A 15,361-nucleotide genomic window follows, 5' to 3' on the forward strand; every position below is an offset into this window, starting at 1 on the left:
TTGTGTTTTCTCTATTTTGGATTCTGATTGTTGTAAGGCCAGTGCACATCTTCTCTAAGCCATGTAAAGAACTCTTGTGCATATATGATCTTTTTTTTTTCTTGTTGTTGTAATCAAAGCCTCTGGTGGGTCTGTACAAACATAGCATATCTTTGTTTCTCAGGTTTTTCAACATTGCCCTGTTTTCTCATCAGAGGCATTGATTGCTGTTATTGGGAAGCTTTGCTCTACTACGGTACTCTCAATCTTAGTCATTTGTCAATTGAGCAGTTGCAACATACAATTTTGCATTTCGTTTTCTGAATCCAGGACTTTGAAACATGCCACACGGTGGATCAAGTCTCTCTTTTTCTAACCTATGTTTCTGAGGAATTATATGATATGCAGCACATGCCTTTGTACAGCATATGTGGGTCTTCGATGCTGATAAGTGGAGCCCATGGGTTCGTATTTCGGACAGTTAAGCATTCCCCAAAATCTCCGAGCTTGGAAGATCCCAGCAAGCAATGGATACTAGGACCTTTTCGAATGAAAGTGGACCTGCTGCTGTTGGCCACAAATCAAAAGGTTAGTAGTGCCCTATTGAGGAGATTTTTTAGGTGCAGTACATCCATGTTGGACACAACAGACCGGCGGTCTGGGTTAATGAACCATGGGCCCCACTATTCACAACCGAAACCTGTGAATACAGTGAAAAGATGCAGACCACATCATGCAATTCCTCCCATGTTTCCATGGTTGATGGAATCACATTCCTTACCCCAAGAAGTCTAATTTGCAGAGCTCCCTTCTCTAAATCTCATTTGGGCTTAGCTACTGATTGAACAAATTCCCATCCTCTCATTCATTTGTGATAACTATGAATTTCATCTCATCCATTAGCACTTGATCTGCTTTGATGTCTAGGTTGGCCATTCATTTCATTTCTATTAGATTAGCTGGTAAAGCACTAGCATTTTCGCATCCATGCAAAATAGAGAGTGCTGTCGTAATGTAATGAGTGATCCAGTGCCCACCTGTAGTCCCTCTTGATGTTCCCATATTTCAAATTACCCATGTGCTTGGGGCGGATCTGTGGTCCCTCATGAATCTTGATGTTCACATATTTCAAATTACCCATGTGCTTGGGGCCGACGTGGGTGGTTGAGCAATCATCGCATGATTGGTGGGCTTTTTTTTTCCTCAAGGTGTGACTGCGCTTTGCGGTTGCAAGCTGCCAGTAGGCTGCTCGTTGCAGCTACTGGGTTCGTCCCCAAAATTTTCATGGGTTTGGGTCAGCAAAGATTTTAAGGGCTTTCCACAGCTAGCATTGGAAGAAACCATCCCTCATTTCTCCAGTAAATTGATTGAGCCTGGGCATGCCCCAAAAATCGTTCAAATCCCTGTTTCTGGTGCGAATGTGAATGTTCCTATTCCATCCGTCAATCAAATGGGTCACACATTCCCAAAGAAATAGACGTTGCGGCATATTTGCAGGATAGAACACATGTACATATGAAGTTGGGCTGGTCCCGTTGGGTCAGCTAAAATGCCTTGAGCTGAATCCCAGCCTGGAAATTGATCAGACCATATGTGTAAGGCCCAAGCCCATCCCACAGGCCAAGTTAATAGGCCAAACCCCACGTCCAAAGCCAGGCTGGGTGGGCCACCCAGCCAGTCTCACCCTCACTAGCAACCAAAGATTGCATGTGAAGTCCTACTGGTAGCATTCCCAAAACCCTGAACCCTTGTGCTTTAGAATTCATGCCAAAATTATATGTGAGCTGCGCAGATGGTCTGATCGTGAATTTGTACATCTACCAAGTGGCCCCACCTTGGTTCCGCATGGCCGTTCGTTGATAGGGCCCCACCGGTTGGACAGTCTAGGTGCTTGAAGGTTTGCCACTGGCACATGGTAGGACAGGTATGGTCCAAATATTCAACAAAAGGGTTAGGTTTTGATTACCGCAATTGAAGGCAACCAAAAATAGAAATAGAAAACGTGTATATATCTGTAATTATTATTCACATAAAAAAATTTTAATGATAAAATTTAAATGGCTAATATTCTTCAATACGTTTCAAAATTAAAATGGCCAAGGACTACTTACCGTTATATACCATTAGATCAATGGAATTCTTCATACATTATTATGGTGTGAAGTCAAGTGGGCCACCTGATCATGGTTTACCATTGGATGATCACAATTACTCTGATTACGTGGCCATTAAAATGAGAGCTTGCTAGATGGACGTCTAGATCATGCACACTTGCTATCTATGGTTGTGATTGTCCAGTCATTGCTACCTTTCTGTCACCTGCAATCCTCGGTGTACTCCAATACTAGGGTTATTGTTGATCATAGGTGGGCCCTCTTGTGCCCCCCTTAGGAATTCACACCACAGAGGGAAATTTTCGTACTCTTGCTATATTTAAAACCACTCATTCCTACCAAAGATAAAGCTACACGTGGACAACACCCATTGGTCAGATCATGGATAAGATAATTGATGAAATTCTCCAACCACCTCTCTTTCTATCATTTCGCAACTCCTTATAGTCAGAGCCATCCATTTCATTCGTGTGTGAAACAGCAAGCGTGTAAGATAGACGAACCGTTGATCACAACACCGTCGATCAATGGCGTCGATCACCATGGCCGCCTCGTTCATTGGCACCGTCAATGTGTCTGAACGACCTTCGATGAACCGTCGCCGGCTGGTTATGGCTACGGCTACTGAAGCTGACCACATTGAGAAACCGAACCGTAGCGGCTCTAGCACACGAGCTAACAACAGCAGGCGGGACGTGATGTTTGCAGCAGCAGCTGTGGCCATATGCTCAGCTGCATGTGGCCATGATCTGGCCATCGCCACTGAAGGTCCCAAGCCAGGGACCCCAGAAGCCAAGAAGATCTATGCACCTGTCTGTGTCACCATGCCGACGGCTCGTATCTGTCACAAGTGAGCCACCACACATGTCCAGACCATGTTATTAGTGTGTGTATCTTATCTATTGCAAGCCTTGTAATTCTTGTTCTTCACTAGAAAATGCTCAAAAAGCGATGTCGCATGCACACTTAACTGTTTGGTAATTACTTCTCATTTGCAAATTTTCTTTGGGTGGTCTGATGGAGGGCATGTGGCCAGCCATCATCTTGATTTAGTGAATTTCCTCCCAAACGGATCCTTGGCACTTTGGGACAACATATTTTCTGATTTAATAGCACATTTAAGCGTCCACTCAGATTGCGATCGGGATAAAGGATGGTAATTTGGGATGGATGGATGTCGGTCCGTTTCGCCAATACAACCCAATTGTGATTTGGGGTACGTCCAAACAGATCCTAAATGATTTGGATTTGGGGTCCATCTAAATTAGTAGCTTGGACTTTTTAAAGTGTAATGCATGATATAGGCTTTTGCTCTCAAGTAGATGCGTAAAAGACAGAATTCCAATCCAAGCTAAGCTCAGAATTATAGGTACTGATGCTCAAGATTCTGTACAACTGGGGTCATTCTTGATTGATCTAAACCATTGATCTGGCGGGCCTCACTATGGATGGCAGATGCTTTGGAAATGTCCAACACTAGAAGATCTTATTCATTCGGCATTTGGGCTTTTTCCCACTAAAGTGGACCATTATTCTATTTCTTTCTTTAACCATATATTTGTGGCCCACCATGTACATAACGGTTAAGATCTTCCAAGCGAAAGGTTTCCAGGACATTCCCCATCCACCCTGCGGCTTACAAGATGAACAGTTAGAATTACCAAAACATGGGCAACTTGTATGAAATATTGTGTAGTAATACGTTTACAGATGAGAAAAACCTACGGCTGTCAACAGGCCGGGCCTAGGTTCGTCATAGGCCCAGATTTTGAACTATTCGGGCTATTCCATCTTTAACTTTGGACCAAGCCTAGCCCATTGACAGCCCTGCTGAGACACGATAAATGTCCAACTAAAAATCACACAGAAATTGAATAGTGGCGCGTTTGGGCTGCCATGGAAAATAGGAGGATTTATAATAAAAAAATAATGATAATAATAATCTCAAATCAGCTTGACAAAACCCACCTAAAAACTTGACAAAACTGGACTTTGATTTGGGAGCGGATTACCTGCCCTAACCGAGTGGGGCCTACCTTGATGTATTTTATTCTTTTATAGATCCATGCCGTCCATCTGTTTTTCCATCTCCTTTTGCCGAAAGTTAAGAAGATTCAAATCTGAGGTGGACCATACCACTGAAAACAGTGATGAATCACTGTTAAGAACTTTTTGTATGACACAAAGGGTTTCTTATCAAGCTGATATTTGTATTTTTCCCTTAGTTGGATTGCATTACCAAAACATCCTTCGGAAGTTTTAATGGTGAGGCACTCAATCACCAGTGTTGTCTGTGGTGTGGTCCACCTAAGATTTTGATATGCATTATTTTTGGGACACCGTCTTAAAATGGGCTGCAGAAACGTATGGATATACAACACATCATTAAGATGGGCCCCACGGTGAGGGTAACACCTAATACACCCCCACTTATCTTGCCCAATTTGACAATTAGGTTACAGCCTGGCTAAACCCCCAACGGGACAGGTCAAGCTCTGAAATTTTGGATGATTGAGTTGGAATGATTCATCCTCACCACGTCAGGTTGGGCTCAGGGAACCTGAACCCGACGGGACTGTGTCAACGATAAATCATCTGGACGCGGATTAGATACTGATAGATTGAGCAGCGAGTCCCCTACTGAAGTGACGTCACCAAGTTGTGTGGGCCCGACTATGATGTATGTGTTGTATCCACTGTCCATCCATTTTTGAGATATCATTTTAGGGCATGAGCCATAGAATGAGGCAGATAAAAATCTGCAGTGGACCCACCATAGTAAACAGTGGGAAGAGTGATTCCCACTGTTGAAACTATCCTAATGCCCATCACAATGTTTATTTGAAATCCAATCTGTTCAAAAGTTGAAAAAGACATGAAAAAAAATGGGAAAACACAGTGTCAGGTTGATTTAAAACTTCTGTGGCCTTTAGAAGTTGTTAACAGTGGGCATCACTGTCCCCACTGTTTTCTTTGCTGGGGTCCACTAGAGCTTTGGATTTAACTCATTCTTTAAACCTTGCCCTAAAATGATCTCTCCAAATAGATGAAAGGCATGGATACAAAACATAGGTCTTGGTAGGGCCATGGAAATTGGTGATGTCACTTCAGTGGGAGTCTACTTACTCAACCTGTCAATAGCTAATCCGCACCCAATTCATCTAGAGAGGACCTTTATAGGCCTGCCATGATTTATGGGTTTTATCTACGCTGTCCAACCATTCTATTATATTATTTTAGTCAATGAGTTGAAAAATAAGTAAGATCCAAGGCTCAAGTGGACATTATCCATCCATTCTATTATATTATTTTAGGTAATAAGTCTAAAAATGAGTAAGATACAAGGCTCAAGTGGACCACACCCAAATTGACTTTCGGCCAACCCTACTAATGGCTAGCATATCAAGCATGAAGGTTAGGCTTGGGCACGAGCCTAATACTCAAGCCTAATTATTAATAAGGATGGACTCATTTGATCAGTGGCAGATTGAGTGAAGATACCTCGTTTCAATATTGAGGTCCTGTTATCGATTCCCTAGTGGGGTGGCTAACAGTGGAGTGTATACTGACAGTCTGGTGTACTAACAAGCTAATCCAAAATGAAATTGACAATAAAATAAAAAATCAGGGTGGACTCAGGTTTGACCGATCCAAAACTTGGGTGAGGCACATTAAAGGAAAATGTGAGAATGGGTCACTCATCATGGGAACCTCTTCAAGGCCCACTCTATTGTTTTAATTCAATCCAACATGTTCATCATGTGAGCCCCACCAGCATAAGAGGCATCCAAAAGTAAACCTGATTAAAAACTAAGGTGGGTCATACTCTTTGAATTTAGAGTTTTAGTTGTGATTTGACATTGTTCCTCTGGTTTCACCCACCTCAGTTTTGAATCAAGCTTGTTTATATAACTAATATACATTTTAGGTCAACTAATGGGCACAGTGGTTGTCAGACACACATCAATTTAATATTTTATTTCAAAGAGATGTTCTATATATCCACAATTGAACTCGCAATTTGGATGGTCTGGATCGTTGTACATTAGTGTGACACGTGAGGATTGCCAAGATGAGTTACCAGCTTCTTCTCCCATCAATGAGTCACGTGTGATAACATCTTAACCATGAAAATAGGTGGGCCGCTGGGCTCCACCAATACAATCGCTTGTTGTCTCGCAAGTCAAACCAACGTACTGATTAGGTGGGCCGCGTATGTACACTGACAGTCAGGCCATTGGATGCCCACTGATTTCGATGGCGTGGCCATCCTGAAATCAACGCCAGCTATGATCTTCATTGTGGGGCCCCACCGTTTGCACGGCTCCAATGCCCAAGTGACACGTCATGCTAAGTTACCCCTTTTTGTGTCCTAATACATGATAAGGTAATGAAGGCCTGTCATTCAGCCCATGTTAAGCTACATTATTCAACGGCTTCTGTTTACGATAATAAAATGCATAAGGTCTCAAGTCCAACCGGTTGGACCATTGTTTAAAGTCCATCCACTGAATAACTTCCGACATACCACATATGTGAAAAATCCAAGTCATCCAATAGATTTCCCACAAATATATGATTAAATTTGAAAAAATTCAGCCACAAATACTCATCGACTAGACCACACTTGCATTTTGTTATTTATCTATGGCTATAATAGATGTTGTGGTCCATATGATGAGTTTTTGGAGTTCATTTTTATATAACGTGATCCTCATGGTAGGATAACCCTATTTCAAGGATTGGATTTTGTAAAAACATTACAGGTTGGTAGTTTTTTGCTGCATGGACTGTAAGACTTAAGACCATCTCACAGTAAAAATTAAAAAAATAAAAGAAGGTAGGTGGGTGTAGGAGTGCCAACCAAAAGCATAAACATGCATTTTTCAAACTTGAAAATTGCAATTTACAGCACATGATTTTTGCTGTATCCATCCTGTTTTTGTTACTTTTCATGATAGAATTGTAGTACAAATGGGGTGCATGTAACAAATGGTGGGGTATAAATAGTGCCTACTACTCAGTTTTGGAAATCCTCTCACACGTGGAAACATGTTGTGCATGTGGAACATCCAAACCGTTCATCATGCTGTTTCCGACGGGTAAATGATTTGAATCGAAGATCAGGCTGATCTGATTATCATAATGACCAAACGTGCTTCCTGAATTGGGACCGCTGCTTAATCTCTCTTAATCATTCATTTATTAAGACGTGTAGCTCACCCATCATGCGGACTTATTTTTCTAGACCAGGCATCTCTTCATTGGTCCGTCGGATGAGCTGGCTTGGATCTTTCACACGTGTGCCAGGTTGCTACGTGTAAGAGTGGCTTGGATCTTCCTTACGTGTGCCGCTCAGCATTCCTGACTCTCACATGATTGACTTACCGTAACAATTAACAAGCAATGAAATTCTAGGGGCGTGTTTGGCCTGTGCCGATTCCACTCCATGTTTGGGAACAATGGAATAGCCGTAGGCCCGTGCCAATTTCACTGAATGTTAGTAAGTTGTGTAGGTCCCACCATGATGTGTGGGCTATATCCACACTGTCTACCCATTTTTTGAGATTATTTTAGAGCATGGGCCAAAAAATCAGATAAATCTAAAGCTCAAGTGGACCCCACCATAGAAAGCAATAGGGATTGAATACTTACCATTGAAAGCTTCTTTGGGGCCACATAAGTTTTGGATCTACCTCATTTTTAAGCTCATGTCATAAAATGAGGTTACATAACAAATGAACAGTTTAGATATAACACATGTGTGTTATTCACAATAATTTCAAATGATGGTGGGTATATCTATTAATGTACTATCTATTACCAACAAATCATGGAATTAATCTTATCCCATGGCAACAGGGACTATCCCTAGCATGAGTAATAATTATGTTTTTTGAATCCCATCCCACCTAATCCCTTCTAATCCCACCGCCCAACACGCCCTAGACTAATCTAATTCACGGGTTTTGATAGAATACGGTGACCCCTATCACAATCTTAGATGATGATCTAAACCGTTCATGTTGTGGAATCTATGGTACCTGAGCCAAGAAACACTTGTTTAATGGATGATTTGTACATAGATGAATTTGGAATATCGAAAAGTACTTTTTAATGGTTCGTATTCAAATCCAAGAGCCAAACGCCAGAATCATCATGACGTATGATTTCAACTTCAGAGCTTCTATATGACAGCAACGAGAAGTTGAACGGTTCTGATCGTCATCTAAGGTGCAATCCGAGGGTGGAAGTTTGACCCCTACCACTGTACGGTACCGAGGCACGGGTACACCGGAAATACTTTGTGGGCCCGCCACAATGTGTGTATTGTATCCACGCCATCCATCCATTTTTCCAGCTCATTGCATGCATGATCTTTTTGAGGCAGATTCAAATCTCAGGTGGACCACACCACGGGAAACAGTAGTGATTGAATGCCCACCATTGAAAGCTTCTTAGGACCCACTTTAATGTTTATTTGCTATCAAACCTGTAGCCTGTTTGTCACACAGACCTGGATGAAGGGAAAATACAGTATCAGCTTGATCTAAAACTTGTGATCCCAAAGAAGTTTTTAATGGTGGGCGTTCAATCACTATTATTCCATGTTGTGTGGTCCATCTTATATTTGAATCTTAATCATTTTTGGGATAATACGTAAAATGATTTGGATAAAAGGATGGACGGAATGGATAAAATACACGCACCATTTTGGGCCCACACAGCATTCCCCGCACGGACGTCCGTACTGGAGGGGTCACCACCGAATCCGAGTCACGAAATCCCCAATTCCAACATAGGTCTCACATTTGGAGTACTTTCTAGCCATACAGAAGGTGGGCCCATCATGAGGTTTACGTTGTGAGTAAATAAGCCAAATCCACACATCAGGTTGGCCACAGCATGAATATCAAATCATTTTATGCGCCGATTATTATCGAATTGCCACCAACTTCGGTTGTATATCATGCATTAGGTTACAAATTCATGACCCTTTTTGCACCATTTATATTTGTAAAATGCCACACCCACCGGACATCAACTCTCCTCCAACTACCCCATTCTGAACTCCATCACAGTGGGCCCAATGATTTTGACGGTCAAGATTAGAGTGATTCTATACCACACTTAGCATATACGTGACTCGCGTCACACTTTTGCAAGATCCGGGCCACTCCAAAAAAAAAAATGATGTTCCAATTGGCGTGCTACTGATAAAATAGTTAATACATGGTGGATCGCACAAGATATACGGTCCAGATTCATCATCCGTTACAACGATGGGTGGGCCGAAGGTTCCATGTTGGGGCCGTTCATCTAGTAGGTACTGTTGGCATGCGGGGGATCAAATATCAGCTGGCCTCGCCAAACATGCTGTTGATACCGGTCTGATTTTATGACCAGGACCTGATAAGTGGTCCAGATCTCGCACGTGTACCATGAAGCTACCTGAATCTCACGCGAGAGTACGGAACATTCGTGTGACAGTGAGAGGTGTCGTCCACCGACACTGTCGGCTCGACAGCTGTGCCTTGCGATGCTCTGGCCTCTTCACCAATCACTACCGACACACCTTCGGAATCGTTGACTCTTTGACCACTTCGGCCAGCGGGACCTCTACACGCAGATGCACGTGCCAACCTGGAGTGTGTGTCAGACAATGACCAACGTAGGCGATGAGACCAACGGTAGCGATCATCTTTCCCAATAACTCAGGCCGTTCAAATCTCAGATACGCTGCACAACCATTTCTTCACCGTCCATTTGAGCGTGCATGCTTCGCCCATGTGAACATGTAAGTAATATCTAAGCGAGGTTCGATCGAATACAACGCGACGTATTGCAGTACGATACATCCAGATCCTCGTTCATTTGATTTGGGTCTTGTTCGACGATGAAAACGGTTTGTTTGATAGGGCTCTCCTTGGATGGAGAAGCTTGAAAGAAATTCTCGGATTCAATTTTCCAACCCTTCGATTATACAAATATTACTGTAACCGTCCATGTTCAAAGTAAAAGAGCCCGTTGATCAAAGGTTGAAATAATCCAATTGAGAGCTTATAATTTCTATTGTCCATCACACAAAGCGATACTCGTCATATTAACGGTTTGGATCATTGGAAGATGACCGAGATTCAAAGCATAAGGTCCCCACAGATCGAATTGTAGTACGTCGGATGCACTCGAGCACACCTCTATCTATATAGTATCATCCTTTTTCAGTCATCTGCACAATCTCGGTATGTCTTAAAACGTGCCAGACTGTCACGCGTGTATGTCGTGTACGGATGCATATAGAGGATTGTGTGGGAGGCGGATTGCCTAGATGGTGCCCTGTGGGCCCACGATAATGTATGTATTTTATCCAGGTCGTCTCCATCCATTTTTTCAAATCACGTTAGGGAAGAAACCGAAATTGAAGCAGATAGGATTCTCACGTGTACCACACCACAGAAAATTGTGGTGATTTAACACCCACCATTAAAAAATTGTTGGGGGCCACAGAAGTTTTGTATGAAGCTGATATTTATTTTTTCTCTTCATCCAGATCCATGTCACCTAATCAACAGGTTGGATGGAAAATGAACATTACAGTGGGCCCTGGGAAGTTCAATCACCTCTGTTTTCAAGTGGGGTGGTCCACTTGAGATTTATATCTGCTTCATTTTTTGTCTCGTGGTTAAAATTATCTTGAAAAAAATGAATGGACAGCATGGATAAAACACATACATCATATGGGGTCCAATGAGCACTACTGTCGGTTGGCAATAGTTAAAATGATCTTGAAAAAAATGAACGGACAGCATGGATAAAACATATAAATCATATGGAGCCCACAGAGCACTATCGTCGGTTGGCAATAAACACGTAGGTGGAGTGAAATAGCAAATATCATCTTAGGACTCTGGATATTTCTAATTATATTTTTGAACTCATAATATCATTTGGAAGGAACATGCAACTGTTCGCATTTAATATACGTTTGGCTTTCATATTGAGTGTAGTATTTTGTTTGTGCCTCAGGTCACTTTTTCTTGTGTGGTCCTGGATGTGCCACTGTCTGTCACACTTAGTTCACGTGTGCTGGTTGTTAAGGTGTGTATGGAGCGGCTACTGATTGATATTGTCAAGGGCCCATGGAGATAACAAAAGGAATGGTCATAATCCCTTTTCCAGTAAGATGATTTTTTAATCTATGAGGTTAAAAAAAAAATACTGAATATAGTATATTATTGAGAATACAGAATGAATTGTCCTTTGTTGCTTAACTAAATATTAAAGAAAAAAAACACTTTACCAAAATAGCAAACTTATTAAAAATAGTAAAAAATATCAAAATCTACTCAAATTCATAAAAGCTCTTAGATAAGCTCAAACAAAGACTTTGGATTATAATTGAATTCTTAATAATACCATAATTTATTAAAAATAATAAAATTTAACTCTTTAAATGATTGAATTTGACAAAACCATTTAGGGGTTGATGAACTGTAAAGATTAATAAAGAGTTAAAACTCATTAATAGCTTTCCCAAACTATATTGTCCACACCATTCTTCTAATCAATTGTAAAGTTATAGCCATCATAGGTTATAATGCGGTAGGTTGTTTTTCCCAACTTTGATCATTCAGCTTGAATTTGTGTAATTTTGATGTTTTATTAAGCTGAAAATGCTCTTTTTAAAAGCAAACCGTAATCATATTACCTTCTTAAAATGCTTAAGAAACTTGAAATGACTACATTTAGTTGGTGTCATTCCATGCAAATATGGTAAAAAGTGTTGGGAGTGCCTCCTCTTGTTGAGGTGAGATTCACGTGTGTGGGCTTAAGTAATCTAATTTGCCACATGTGTGGGTGTATTTTGATCTTTTAGCTAAGAAAAGTAAAATAAAAGAAAATAGATTTTTTTTTCTCTTAAAAAGACTTGTAACAACATTTGTGTTTTTTTTTTTTTCCTTAGAGAAGAGGAGGAAAACAAATAAGAGAAAAACGAAATTTTTTAGAAGAAAAAGATCAAGAGCTTTATATCATCGAAATCTTTATATCTAGGTTTGTGAGGTTCCATTTACAACATCGGTTTATTTGATTGTCTTTTCTAAGGACTAAATTTCTGCCTCATCCTTTGGGATGGGCTTTAATGTGATCTGATAAGGTAGATAGACGGAGAGGATTTGCCAAATACCTCATATTGAACCCCACAACCATTGCGAGTGCACGTCAGCAGCGTTGCACCAACAGCGCACTGAAATCGGATACGGGTCGAACCGGGTTTGACCCGAAACCTTTCGAATATAGGAGAATTTCTCCCTCTTTTTCTCGCCCAGCTTGAAATTTAAACAAACCATTTGTCTGTTGCTAGTAATGGCCCACCATCGGGGACGTTTCCGTGATCCAGACTGTCCATCGCAATCTTAGTGGCCCACCGACCGTAACCAAGTTCATTTTGCACGTAGGGGTACGTGCGCGCGTGCACGATAATCTGCCCAAATAGCCTGGCACGAAAGCTATGGTTGAAAACAAATCCACGTCATCCACATTCTCTCCAACGGCTCCGGTGGACGGCGTAGATCTCTCAAACGTCATAGAATATGGGCCCCACCAACAGCCAGTGCAAGAAGAATTACGCATGTCCGCGCGTCCGAAAATCGATCGAATTTTTTGGGCTGTTACACGACTGTGGTGATGATCGGATGGTCAATCCGGACCATCCACAAGCTTCATAGGGTGGCCATAACCATAACCACTACGTAAAAGCATGCTTTTAGGTGATCCTCTTGACAAAAAGTCCATCCAAACGCGAACCTATTTGTGTTTTTCTTCAGCTGGCACTTCGAACAACTCTGCTGCGTAAAGTCGGTTCTCCCCCGACCCCCTTTTTAAGGAAACCATCCGAAAAAGACGCATTTTCAAAATTTCCGAAGATTACAGAGAAAACCATAGCGAGAGAAAGCAAGAAGGAGAAAGAGAGAGAGAGAGAGAGAGAGAGAGAGATGGTGGTGTGGGAGAGAGGACGAATGCTGGGGAAGGGTAGTTATAAGGAGGATTTTCAACATGAATTTCTTTGTAGATAAGCATAACCATAAGTGTACCCAAATCGCAAAGGCAATGTCATCATCACATATCCACTAATATTAAAATCTTGAGTACAATAAATGAAGGAGAAATACAAGATAAATGCTAAAAGCTCCAGAAGCTCTGCCGCATGCTCCTGTTTCAGCTTAACTGCGTTCTATCATCACTTGCACGCATCTATCGTGCATAAGCTTATAGAAAGCTCAGAGGGTGGTGTATGTGTATGCGCAAGATAAGTGCCAAGCACACAAATATCAGAGTAAGTATAATATTGGCATGTCTATAAGTCATTCAATATCAGAGTATGCAATACAGATCGGCTATGCAATGAAGAGTCATAATGAGCCAAATATCAGATACCGAGAATGCAATACAATATGCAATTCTGAAGAGCCACGAATACTATCAGTCTCATCTAGGCCATATAAATGTAGAAAATATAGCAACTCAAATGCCATATGCCGCAGATGTAATACAATTTGGAGATCCTAGCGGGTCCATAACACCATCAACCTTTTTCAGGCTATGCAAAACAGATGTATAATAAACCAAATGCTATGTGCTGAGGATGCAATGCAATATGCAATGCGAATAAAATGACTAAGCTGGAGTGTGAAGTTGGGATGATAGTACGTAGTATCGCAGGCTATAAGGTCCATCATAAGGGACTTCTATTCAAACCAGTCCCATACCTAAATTTGGATAGCCAGACTCAATATGGTAAACTCCTCATCTCAAGTTGATAACGGGCACCAACTGAAATCCTGGCCATTGCGAAGGTACACATGACAAATTAATTGCGCACCACCAACCCGAGTGGATAATAAATGAATGAATGAATGAGTAAAATGATGAGTATGCAACTTCTGCTCAGTAAGTCCACATATCAGTATCGTACATCTCTGGGATCACCACCGGGGTCTAGTACACTCTACGCCACCTGCCGCCCCTTCAAGCGCATAACTAGGTAACTGGAAGAGACCTCACTATCTGCCTACCAATATCGGTCGGACTCGTCGATAACGGACCCATTTATGAGCTGGTCAGACTCAGCCTAACATTGCCTACTCCCTCGAGCGGGTAAGGCCACGCTTCTTTCCAACCGACCACGACACAGTGAGAGACGCAACCTACTGGTATACGGCTCTCATGCGCTCATGTATATCCACTCGGTTTAGACATTAGAGTGTCCTCTAGTACCAAGAGGGTTTAGGAACTTTCATCCAAGGATATTTATGGCAACCCATGTAGAAAAAGATTTTCGGTGTCCCATCTGACCATCCACGACATGCATTTGGAGGCTACGGTCTTGATGTTGCTATCTCTAGAGTGTACAGTGGTCATATCACAAAATGCGAGATGCATGAGTCAGACCATCTAGTCATGCATTCTTATGCCAGATTCCGATCCTGGGATCCTACAAGGAGGATTTTCAGTTTGAATTTTTTTGTAATAGAGCATAACCACAAGCATAACCAAGTCACAAAACAACATCACCACATATCCACTAAATCAAAAACTTTAAGTACAATGCGGAAAGGGAAATACAGGGTGATCAAAAGCTTCAAAATAAAATGTGCACTCCTGCCTCAGCGCTGCTGCTGTCCAACACAACCTGCACGCAACGATCGTGCATAAGCTTACAAAAGCTTAGAGGGTGGTGCAAGTGTGTGTGCAAGGCCAGCGCCAAGTGTACAATATCAGAGTAATGCGGAAATATGCGATAAGTCCATGAATGCCATCAGCTGCACCAATGCTATATGATGCAAGACATGAATGCTATCGGCCATACCAAGGCCATGCGATGCGAGGCCTATGTAGCCAAATGTCATATGCGAGATGCAAAGCAAGCATGTCGTCCTCATCAAGTACACATATCGATCAGTTCCTCTCTGGATATCACCGGGTCTAATACACCTCACACCGACTGCCTCCTCCATTCCGCATAACCAAGTAAGTGGAAGAGACCACACTATCCGCCCGACCAAGTCCGCCAATATCTACTCGGCTCGTCGATAATGGACTCCTTAAGATGGTCAAACTCAACTTAGCTTATAGCCCCCTCACTGGGCGGATAAGGCCACACCCCCTTCCAACCGACCACACACAGTGGGAGACGCAGCCTCTGGTATTCGGCACTCAGCGCTCATGTATCCACTCGCCTAGACGTTGGAGCATCTCCTGGTACCAAA

General features: G+C 42.0%; 1 protein-coding gene across 1 annotated transcript; it reads left to right on the forward strand.

The window, feature by feature from the left end:
• The first annotated feature begins 2,521 nt into the window (after window positions 1-2,521).
• On the forward strand, window positions 2,522-3,056 carry LOC131222563 (photosystem II 5 kDa protein, chloroplastic-like). Its single transcript, XM_058217691.1, has one exon. The coding sequence runs from the start codon at window positions 2,621-2,623 to the stop codon at window positions 2,945-2,947; it is 327 nt and encodes a 108-aa protein (XP_058073674.1). The 5' UTR covers window positions 2,522-2,620; the 3' UTR covers window positions 2,948-3,056.
• The last annotated feature ends 12,305 nt before the right edge of the window (window positions 3,057-15,361 follow it).

Source organism: Magnolia sinica, chromosome 13 (genome assembly GCF_029962835.1).
Source record: "Magnolia sinica isolate HGM2019 chromosome 13, MsV1, whole genome shotgun sequence".
In the NCBI taxonomy this organism is placed as follows: Eukaryota; Viridiplantae; Streptophyta; class Magnoliopsida; order Magnoliales; family Magnoliaceae; genus Magnolia; species Magnolia sinica.

Excerpts from the sequence above, each read along its gene's own strand:
- LOC131222563 (XM_058217691.1), top strand. The coding sequence starts at position 2,621 with ATGGCGTCGATCACCATGGCCGCCTCGTTCATTGGCACCGTCAATGTG.